Source organism: Protopterus annectens, chromosome 14.part0 (genome assembly GCF_019279795.1).
Source record: "Protopterus annectens isolate FY-2018-M chromosome 14.part0, PAN1.0, whole genome shotgun sequence".
NCBI lineage: Eukaryota > Metazoa > Chordata > Ceratodontiformes > Protopteridae > Protopterus > Protopterus annectens.
In genome coordinates, this window is record NC_056748.1 from 909316974 (window position 1) to 909329086 (window position 12113).

General features: G+C 35.8%; 1 protein-coding gene across 1 annotated transcript in view; it reads left to right on the forward strand.

Annotated features, from left to right (window-relative positions):
• The window catches only part of CPEB3 (cytoplasmic polyadenylation element binding protein 3), a 1212550-nt gene that overhangs the window by 1029681 nt on the left and 170756 nt on the right, over positions 1-12113 (forward strand). Inside the window, exon 8 of the mRNA XM_044056700.1 lies at positions 11184-11298. Within this exon, the coding sequence (XP_043912635.1) occupies positions 11184-11298 (115 nt within the window). The remainder of the gene's footprint in view (positions 1-11183; positions 11299-12113) is intronic.

A 12113-nucleotide genomic window follows, 5' to 3' on the forward strand; every position in this document is an offset into this window, starting at 1 on the left:
TTTCCCCTACCCAACATGGTTTTCGCCCATCACACTGCATCACCACTGCCCTAATCTCCTTCATGGACCCTGTATCCAAATCCATTGACTCTGGTAATATCATCTCTGTCTTACTACTAGACTTATCAAAGGCATTTGACACAGTGTCCCACAACAAACTTCTTCATCAGCTATCCATTGTAGGCTACACCCCACCATCCCTCCAGTGGTTTGCACCAACAATCCGTTAAAAGGGAAAATAAAATAAACTATCCCAGTATCAAACCAGCACAACTGGGGTACCACAAGAGTCCATAGTTGGACCCTTACTCTTCAATGTTTTCCCCAACAACCTTCACAGCTCATCACCCCTTAGCTCCATTATCCAATAATAAGATGACACTACCATAATTTCCTCCTCTAATAACATACATCTCCAACAACTCACCCAAACCACCTTCACCTCAATAGAGATATGACTGAGAAAAGTGCAGCTATTCTTAAATACTAAAAAAACAAAACTCTTGCTTTTCTTAGCAAAACCAATCTCATCTAACTTCAAAATATTCTCTCAGGATATCACAGAAATTGAAACAGTTCCCACAGCTAAGCTACAAGGCGTTACCATAAACAACAAACTAACTTTTGAACACCACATCTGTAGTAGCATTAAAAAACAAACGTCAAACTAGGAACACTCTATAGACAAAATACTTTCTTGGATAACTACACCAGAAAAAACCTTAACACCTATTTACTTCCCTCTCTCTTATATGCAGCCCCCTTATACACCAATTTACAATCGTCTCTTAAAAATATGATCCAATCCTTCTACCATAAAATTGCCAAATTTGTCACAGGCTACTCTACCATTCTCCTCGCTGCCTATTTCAGGAAGAGCTAAACTGGCTGAAACTCGCACACCACCTAAACCTAGTCCAGCTGTCTTCTCCACATAAAATGATAGTTGCCCAGCCTCAAATCTGTCCTAAAATCCTACATCCCTACCAGAGCCCTCCACACAGAAAAAAAAAAAACAACTTCTAACCATCTACATTCCAAACAAAAGCGCTGGATAGTACCTATACTCTCATCCTACCGCTAACCTCTGGAACTCTCTGTCAACAGACATTACTACCATTGAGTGCTTTAACAACTTCAAACAAACCCCAAAAAAATTTTCATTTGTAATCAGACCTGCTCCTCCTTCCCTAACAGGTGAACTCTATCCACTCTCTAGGGCCTTTCCTTTCTACATCTGAAGATACCTAAACTGTGAATTTCATCCACTAACCATTAACATATCAAATTAAGGAACTTTGTGTATTTCTCCACCACAATTCTACTAAGCATATGCTTGCTTCTAATATTCTGACCCTCACTTTTTACCTTAATCCTACCTGATTTAAAAAAAAAAGTTGTAATCTACCACATTACTTTTATTTAGTATCTAGTACATTTTATTATTGCATCTACCTCTCTGTACTTTAGTGTTCATTACTTATTTAATGTGTTCTTTAATACTTGCTATTTTTTGTTCACATATAACGTCTTAACTTTCTTGTAAAATTTGGAGCTTTTCTCCCTGGGCCGCCATTGAAAATGGATTCCCGGCCCAGCTGGGCTTTCCCTGTAAACAAATGTTAAACAAATAAAAATAATTTGGCATGGAAGATGTGAATTCAGTAATAGGAGTTTGGAGTGAATTTACATATTATTCCTCAAGATATAAAAACTGGGCTAGGCTAGACAGAATTTACATTTCACAGGAACATGTGCATTTAATTGAAAGTCTTCATATGTACCCAATAACTATTTCAGATCATGCGCCAATAATAACTAAAACAAAAACACAGGATAATGAAATAAAAATGAGATACTGGTGTTTTCCCACCTATCTGTTGAGATATTATTCAGGAGCTGTTCGAGAGAATAGAAATTACTTCTGAAAACATAGCTAGGGAGAGTGATAAAATTAAGGTGGAGTTCAAAAATGGGGTGGAAATAAAAGAAAGGAAACTATGGCTAAGAAGCAACAAGAATTATTTAGAGGGATTGACAAATGTTAAAGTATTGCAGAATAGGGGGGATCTCACAGAATAAGAAGAGGATCAACTGCAAAATGCTAAGCAGAAAATAAGGGATTACCTCAGTAATATACACAAGTTTAGAAAGATTGCTGTTAAGCAACTTTTTTTTTTTTTAATAATAGCACTAAAGCACAAAAACTTTTAGCACAATACCACAGGTAACAGAAAGTGGAAAGGGCTGTTGTCAAGCTTAAGGAGACTATAACCAGGAAGATAACGAGATCCTGTAGAGATATTAGATATATTTCTGAAATTCTGTGAAAGACTGTGTAAAGCTGAGAAATAATATGGAAATCAGGAAAAGATACAAATGGAAATGTTTATGGAAGAATTAAATATGCCAAGGTTAGAGGGAGATGAGTCTCAATTACTAACGATTAGGATAGGAGTAGATGAGAGAAAAATTTTGATATATAACCAATCGAAAGGAAAGTCCCCCGGAATAGATGGTATTCCTGTGGAAGTTTGTAAGCTAAGAGTGAAAAAACTGATAAAGATCTGGAAGGTTTTGTGTAACTGTATTTTAAGAAGAGGAGAAGTACCAACATCCTGGAAGAAAGCAGTGGTAGCTGTAACAACTAAAGAGGGCAAAGATCCATCAGATCCAGCTTCATACAGGCCCTTTCAATACTAAACCATGGTTATAAAGTGTTTGTCTATAATGGCTAAAAAATGGCAAAAGTGATGCCAAAATTGATAGCTGTGGATCACTGTTGTTTTGTGTAGGGGAGGCAAACATTTGACAACATTAACAGAACATTGATGATAGAGAGAGAGAAGCAGAATGTAAGAAAATACCATTGGTGGTGGGTCTTGATGCAGAGAAAGCTGGGACTTTATGAGCAGGTCACTGGAAGCATTTCCTGAAAAAAATATATAAAGTAGATTAGGAGGGTCTGAAAGGGAATGGAGGTGAAGATTAAAGTGGGTGGGGCCCTCTCTGAAAATTTCTGCATGTGCAAAGCAAAGGAACCAGGCAGAAGTGTCCTGTTTCCCCTTTATTTGCATTTTATTTAGAACCATTGGCAAAGAAAATAAAGGACTCAGACATTCAAGGATATAATTGATACAGTAGTCAAGAAAAGCTGGCTCTATTTTCAGATATTATTTTATACCTGACAAAACCAGAAAGAGACATTACAGTGTTTTGGAACATTTTGAGACAGTTTCAGATCATTTTGGGATACAAAATTAAATAAGCTAAAACAAAGGCAATATCAGTAAGTTATTTACCCACCCATGAGGTGGTTCAGTAATGTCCATATTTATGGGGAGATGATAAAACAAAGTATTTAGGAGTATGGCTTAAAAATTATTCTGATGTGGCAGCTAAGAATATGCGGGAACAGACTAAAAAGATGATACAAAAACTAAGAAAATGGAAGCTTTGTTATATGAATATGGTTAGTAGGTACAAGCAGTTAGAATGTTTTAGTCCCATTAATCTTATACACAGCCCAGGCATATTTTTATCAACCAGAGGAGAAGTTGTGGATAGCAATTAATAAAGAGCAAGAGCTGAAGGATTTTATCTGGGAGGGAAAGACGGCAAGAGTTAAGTGGGTCAAGCTGGTTCTTCCAGTAGAACAGGGCAGATTGGGATTACCCAATTTGAAGGGGTATTTCAGAGCTACACAGTTAAGACTGCTATACATAGAACAAGTAGAAAACTGTAATTCAAAGTGGAGAAGGATAATGATGAAATGGGGGGAAAGTCAAGAAACAAGGAGAGACTGGGATTTTGGCTGCAGGCCTTTAAGGAGAATAACGGTAATCATACAGAATATTATATCCATAAAGTAGCCGAAAGTATCCTGGGTGGGCAGATTGGTGTGACAAGGGAGATGATTTTTCTGAGCTATGATGCAGAATCAGAATTGCCTATACATGGTAAGGCCTTGCTGTGTGTAGTTATGGTGGCTGCCAAAAAAGCAATTACTAGAAAATAGAAATCAAAATCTAAACCAACTATACTAGAGGTAGTAAATATAGTAACAGAGGTAAAACAACTGGAATTGAGATCTTTGGAACAGGGTAGGAGCAAACTACTTAGGAAAAAAATGGGAATTGTGCGAACAATACATACAGGGGAGGAATGAGGTTTAAAAGAAGGCAGGGCTTAAATGAGCTATGTAATGTTTGGCTGAAAATGATTGGGTAGATTATAAGTGATGCATAATATTTGCAACTGGGAGTGTGTCAGTATGGTTTGTGATGTGAAATGATTGCAACTAAGATTGTGTCAGTGTGGTTTGTTTTCATTTATATAACTGTATGATTGCCTATGTCGTAAGTGATGGTTTAATAAATATGTTTCATGTTTAAAAACAAGGGCATAAATTGAATAATTTATGTAATGCTGCTTAGGTTATTTGATATATCACAGTATATGTGAAGTATAATCTGTGAACTTGTTAATATAGTTTGATTACATTTATATAAATGCAAATTTGCTTATGTCACAAGTGGTAATTCAATAAAGGTGTTTAAAAAATAGGACAACAATAAAAGAGAAAGCAATATGGTTAAGAATTAATACAAATTACTTAGAGGGTATGACAAAGGTTAGTGTTGCAGAATAAGGGAAATCTCACAGAACCAGCTTCATTTAGACACATTTCAATTTTAAAACATGATTGTAAATTGCTTATGTCTATACTAGCTAAAACGATGGCAAAGGTGTTGCCAGAATTGATAGATTGGAATCATCGTAGTTTTATGTAGGGAAGGCGAACATTTGACAACATTGATAGAACAGTGATAATCCATAGTGAAGCAGAAAATAAGAAAATACCACTGTTTTTGCTTGGTCTTGATGCAGAGAAAGCATTCAGTACAGTAGTCTGTAATTTTAAGAGTAGGACAAAGGAGGTACTTGTATTCCCTGATACATTTAATAAGCTTAATTAGGAGTATATATGAAGGATCAGAGGCAAGAATTATAGTGGGAACATTTCTTTCTGAGGAACCAAGGAGGGGTGTCCTTTCTCTCCTTTGTTGTTTGAGTTATATTTATAGCTATTGGCAAAGAAAATAGACTCAGAAATGCAAGGATATAATTGGTATGGTAATCTAGAAAAGTTGGCTTTATTTGCAGATGTTACTATTTTGTTGCTGCTAAATATAGAAAATGGCATCTCAGTGTTGTGGAACATTTTGAGACCGTTTCAGGTCTTTCTGGGATGTAAAATTAATGAAGATAAAACAAAGGCCATTGCCATAAATTATGTACCCACACATGAATTGATTCAACAATACACATATTTATGGTGACATAAGATGAAGTATTAGGAGTATGCATTAAAAAGACTTCTGTTATGGCAGGTAAGAATAAGTGGGAAGAGGCTAAAAAGATCATACAAAACTGAGAAACTAAAAGCTCTTGTATATGGATATTAAGATACAAGCAGTGAAAATTAGTTTAGTCACTCTAGTTTTATGTAGGAGTCAGGCATATTTTTATCAACCAATGAAGAAATTATGGACAATAATAAAGAGTTGAAGGAATTTATCTGGGAGGGGGAAGTGCAAGATTTAACTGGGATAAATTGGATCCTTCCAATAGAAAAGTGTGGTTTAGCATTACCAGATTTGAAGGGATATAGTAGAGGTACACAGTTAAGGCTGATATACTTAACACAAGCAGGTTAGAATTTAAAATGGAAAGGGATAATGAAGCGGGGGGAAGCTCATGAAATAGAGAGAGACAGGGAGTTGGATTTTTGATGCAGATCCTTAAAAAGTGTAATAACAGAATGTTGTATTCATAAAGTAACAGAAAGTATTCTAAGAACTAAACCAGCATAAGAATGGAGGCAGGAGATTTTGCCGAAGGGAAGACTGCAAGTAGGGGTACAGAAAATAGTCAAGAGGGGTTGGAATTTATTGGAGAAAAACTGACAAAGGAACCAAAGCACCTGGAGCAAATAACTAGAGAGGGAAAAGTAATAGAGTGGTATGATGCCAAGAAGGCATGTGGACCGCAAGCTAAAGACTGCCTTCCCTTACAGGAATTCATATCGAAGTATGGGCAAAGAGAAAGAGGTAGTGGAATCTTTAAGATCTGCTCTGGCAAAATTTTTAGTTGAATCTAGAACATCAACTGCTGTTAAAAAGGAATAATTAGTAGGGCATATAATATATTGCATGATAGCTATAAGAATAAATCCGAAGGGGTTAGAAAATATTAGGAAAGACTGAAGAGATATTTCAGCAAATGATATAGGACTGGAATGCAAAGCTACAAGACACACTGATAAAACTGAGTACAGACAGGATAGTGGTTGTTGAAACAAAAGGGGAAAATTAAAGAAAAAACTGAAAATGAAGAGAGAAAGGAAAATGGTGAAACAGGTTAACAACTTCAGGTATATTGGAGGTGTAGTTGAGGTGAAGAGAAATTTGAATGGGAGATCAAAGCTACAATCTAACTGGCACTGTGTGTCAGGGGAAGTGTATGACAGAAGAATGCAAAAGTTGCTAAAGAGTAAGGTGTATAAAACTGTGCAATCTACACTTCTGTATGGTACATGGATCTATGTCAGATGATCGACTTTTTGGAATTCGAAAAAATTTTTGAAAAGACCATCTGATCGACTTTCCGAAAACTTGAACATCAAAAAAAACAGAATCTACTTTTTATGTTTTTGCACCCCCACATCCCCTGCAAATTGTATATACCAACTCCGAGATCGCACTACAGTGAAGAAAAGGGTACATTTCCTGATCCTCGTTGTAATGGAATCCCCGTTCAAAAACTTTGAATTTTTATAATCTCGATCATATGATCTCAGCCATATGAAGTTCAAGTTTCTGAAAACTCGATCAACTGATAGGGATCCATGGCACATACACCTGGGCAGTGAAGGCAGTGCACCTGAAAGAGCTTGACAAGATAGAAATGAAGTGTATGAGATGGTACTAGGATGCACATTGTGGGACATATGCAAAAATGAGGACATCGGAGCAAAAACCAAAGTAGCACCAATTACAGAAGAGGTCAGGAAGAACAGATTGTTTGCTTCGATACATGTTGCTGTTCAAACACAGGTTATCTGAGAGGGAATCCCCACACACACACACACACACACTCTCTCTTATTTCTTACCTCAAATCCTTCATATAACCTTCTAATTAATCTTATTATTGTATCAGGGGAATGCAAATGCTTCCATTGCCCTACTCATAAAATCCCAGCTTACTCGGTCAAATGCTTTCTCTGCATCAAGACCCACCAACAACAGAGGTATTTTCCTGCATTCTGCTTCCGTCTGAATCATTATTGTTCTATTCATGTTGTCAAATGTGTTCTTTCTCTCCACAAAACCACACTGATCCATATCTGTCAATTTTGACAACACTTTTGCCATTATTTTAGCTAGTATAGACAAAACACTTTATAATTGTGATTTAAAATTGAAATGGGTCTATGTGAATTTGGGTCTGGTGGGTCTTTGCCGACTTTAGGTAACACAGCCACCATAGCTTTCTTCCAAGATATTGGTGCTTCCACTTCTTTTAAAATATTGTTAAACAAATCTTCCAGATCTTTATCATTTTTCTTCCCTCTTAATTTCCAAACTTCCACAGAATAGCCTCTGTTCCTGGAGACGTTCCTCATTCCTGAAGACTGATTGTACATCACTGTTTTATCTCATCACCTCCTATACTTACTGTTAGCTGTTGTGCCTCGTCTATCTTTAAACTTGGCATAATTATCTTCCATAAATATTTCCATTTGTAATCTTTCTTGATTTCCACATTTCTCTGCTTTATACAAATTTTCATAACATTTCTGGAATATCTGTAAAACCTCTACAGGATGTCTGTTTACTTTTCTTGTTGTAGGGTCCCTAAGTTTGGCAGCAACCCTTTCAAAGTTCTGTTGCCTAAGTCGTCGTGCTAAAATTTTTTGTGCTCTGGAGATATCAAAAAATAGTTGCTTAACTGCAATGTTTCTAAACTCATCCATGTTATCTAGATGCTCCATGCTCCCTTATTTTCTCTTTAGCACTCCGTATTTGCTCCTCCTCTTATTCTGTGCGATCCCCCTTTTTCTGTAACGCGTTAACCTCTGTCAGACACTCTAAGTAATTTCAGTCACTTCTTTAAAAATGTCTTTCTCATTTATTTCAACCCTGTTTTTAAACTCCATTTTCATTTTATCCCAGTGACTAGCTATAACTTCTGAAGATATCTATCTTCCATAATAACTCTTGAATAATTGCCACTACCCATTCCTTAAATTCCTCTCTTTTTAATGGCAGGTAGGAAAATCTCAGTGTCTTATTTTTACTTCTTAATTTTTACCTTGGTTTTTATTGGTGCATGATCAGAAATAATTATTGGATGTGTGTCAAAGCTTTCAACTAAATGCACATGTGCCTGTAGAATATAATTTCTATCTAGTCTAGCTCAGTTATTGTACTTTTGGGAATAATATGTACATTCTGTCTGAGTTTCTACTACTGAATTCACATCTTCCATACCAAATATTTTCAAAATTTTCTTCAGAAATATAGCCTCTTTTTTATATTGTCCCTTCTAGATCCCCCTGATACATCCTCACTGTTGCAAAACAAATTCTAGTCTCCATCTCTAAATAAGAATCCCTGCTGAAAGCTGATTATTTCTCCCAAAATTGTCTTAAACTCCTTAATAGCAGTTTTCGGTGGAATATAAATACATGCCACTGTAATCCTTCTCCCTTGCCAATAACCCCTTACTACCACAGCCTCTCCAGTTTTTCCTCATCTGTCACTGTTTTGGAGCCCACCTAGCAATTAATATAATTACTCCCCTTTTCCTCTGTTCCCGATATTCTGCTGAATATCCATTTTGAAATCCTCTTTGTCAAATTCACATGATCATTTCTTTCTAGATGTGTCTCCTGCAGCATTGATATTTGCACTCTACATTTCTTAATATAATTGGATACTCTCTCCTTTTTATCTGTACTTGTAAGGCCATTCACATTGCCGGATAATATGGACAGCAAAGCTATTGTTCCCACCTATTGTTTCTTCTCATCTCCATTTGAACTGATGTCACATTTTTCAAGACTTTTTTTTCTTTTAATGTTTGTGTTATCATGTTCAATCTTACAAACACAATAGTAGTTTTACCGCTTCAGGATTGTACATGTTGTTCGTGAGTAGTCCCAGAAATCCCAAATGTTGATCTTTTGTCAAACTGCATTAGCAAAATATTATATTTAGCTATGAATGGAACCAGATTATTGTAAAACTGGATGGACATTATTTCTAAAAGAATAGCCAGATTATTTTCTGTTATCACCATTTTTTCATCCTGTGCACATTTTTTTATCTTCAGTATTCTTTCTTCATTTATGTCATGAACGCTGCAAGCTTTTTGTTTTGAGTAGACCAGATTTTGCAGTTTGTAGCAAGTATGGCTGAAAATGACTTGAATATGTCTGTTAATTTTATGGCATTTTAGATGCTTGATGTAGTTTTGTATGTATGTCAATTAGTTTATGCAGTTTCTATTTCGGTTGATTGCCTCTACCCTTGTAGTTTCTGTTAAGAACTGTTGCACTCAGCTGCTCATGTAACACAAGTCCATTTCAGAAACATTTTCATGTATGTTACATTTTTCTCTGAAATGAGTTTGTGAACTATTTTTTTCACCAAAGCAAAGCCATATTGCTTGCATATTTTTATTTTGGTCATATGTGTGTTAATTTACCCTACTTCATGGTGATTTCCTTTTATGTAAGGTTTGAAACTAAAACTCACTAGACATGATACTGATATCTAATTGTTTTCCTGCATCATTGTGAAAGTCCTCCATCTTGATTTCGCCATTGCAGACAACTTGTGGAACAAAACATAACTTTTTTTTCTTTTAAGTCTTTTTTGGAGCTTAATACACAGTCCATTTTACCTCTTCTGTGGGCACTGTTTTTGAAGCTTGCTGTTCTTCATTGCTCATGGTGACCCTGCTTGCATAGCTGGAAACAAACCTGTAGATTAGTAGGCTAAATCACTCATTCACACAGTAGAAAAAATGGTGTGAGAACAGAAGGAAACACTGTTTAAAACTGAAGCCATCTTAAAAAGAGGCATTTCTGTGTTAAGACTGTAGTAACACACTGAAGAGACAACGCAATTTATCTATCTTTGTCCTCACAGATTAGTAACTGTATGAAAATTTCCACAAGTAATGCATGCTCAAAAACTGTTGAACTGAGGAATGTAAAAGACAGTTATGAATTAATTTTGAGGGATATGGGAAAGTAGGTAGTTTAGTTTGTAAGATGGACTGCTTATCAACGGGTATGGAAAAAATTGGCATATGGTGCAGTTCAGATTATCCTTACCTAGTATTAAAATGTTTCAGGGCATTTTACAATACGTTGTTAATCTCTTTCTGTTTTATTGTTCCTCTACCCACATTGTACTTTGCAGAACACATTGTAATAGTGCCTGTATTGTGACCATTTCTAGTGTAGGATACGTAGATATACATATTTTATTATGTAATTAGTATCTAAACAGTTGTGCATCTTGAGTCATCACCTTACAAAGTTAGAAAATGAAATGGGTGAAACTTAGGACCAGTGACAGTCATAAGATATAGCAACCAAAGTTTGCAACCCCTACAAAATGCACCCAAACTGTTCAAGATAGTATAAGTGTGTGCGCTTATAGGGTTATATAGGCAAAGCCCTAATCATCCCGTTCATACCTTATTTTATCACGAGTTTTTAACATTTTTTTAAATTCAGTATTAAGTGAAACTGAGTTTTAAACTGTATACCTTAGTATAGTAACACTGTTAAAATTTTAAACAGATTGGGCATTTTATTAGAAGCTCTGCTGTGTTTTACAGAAATAGTCACAGGTTGAACAGTAATCTTACAAACAAAATGTCATTCCTTTGACTGATTAGCTCTGTGTTCCTAGCAATCCATGATAGTGTCTTGAAATTAACACTGATTGTGGCTGCTACCCATAATTAGATACACATTTATTACTGTTTTGTAGAAGTGTAAAATATATTAGAAACAATTTCCCACAGAGATGCAAGCAGTCTTTTATTTGGCAGCCTGGGGTTTATTTCTACTTTCAAGCCAGATGACTGTTCTTTCAGGTGCAAATTCGTCCCTGGAATTTGAGTGACAGTGACTTTGTGATGGATGGTTCTCAGCCTTTGGATCCAAGGAAAACCATCTTCGTGGGTGGAGTTCCACGGCCTCTTCGAGCTGGTGAGAGGAGAAATGACATTGTCTTTATGATAATACTGTATAGAGTCTAGTCAGTGCTCAGTTCTGTTTGAAGGGCTAGCAGCTTTTCTGAAGAGTTCATTTGTTATTTTTTCTAAGACTGCCTCAGGAAATATTGATGGGTTCTGAAATCCATGGATTGAATTGTTTTACATTTACTGGTAAAATGTTAACTTGTTGGGAGTGTGTTTATCCTTTTAAATTAATCCTAATCTATGAAAACAGAAAAACATTTTTTTTTCAGAATGATACTGCCAGTGATGTAGCAGTACACAATTGTTTTTGTTAAAATTCAGATTATATTAAGTATTTGTGTAGCTAGATAATTCTGTATGGGGTACTTAAATGTGCATGTCAAAGGTACATTGTAAAAGTTGTTGTAGTATTGTGGCTATTAAATGGTCAAGCCTAACAGGTACACACTGTTTTGAAAAATAAATGTGATTTCTAACTACAAAAAGTTTGTTCTGAACTCATTGCCTTGTCAGTCTAACCCTGTTCTCACTGCACATTGCATTAAGGTAGACGTACTTTGTTGCGGCCACTGTTAATTTCTTTTCAAGTTTGGATTTCTTGGGAATTCTTATTAAAGTTGTTAAATCATTAAAGGTGTTTGAAGTTTTTGTGTTCCAGGTGATGCGCCTTTTTTATCCCTCCCTTTAAAGTCTATACAGTCCCTTCTGCCAAGTCATGAAATGAAGTATGAAATGGCAGAAGTCTAATGTACTTTATCGATGAGCTCTGAAGTTTTCTAAATTAGATAAGAGTCATGCTTATTAACATGTAATTTTGTGTGA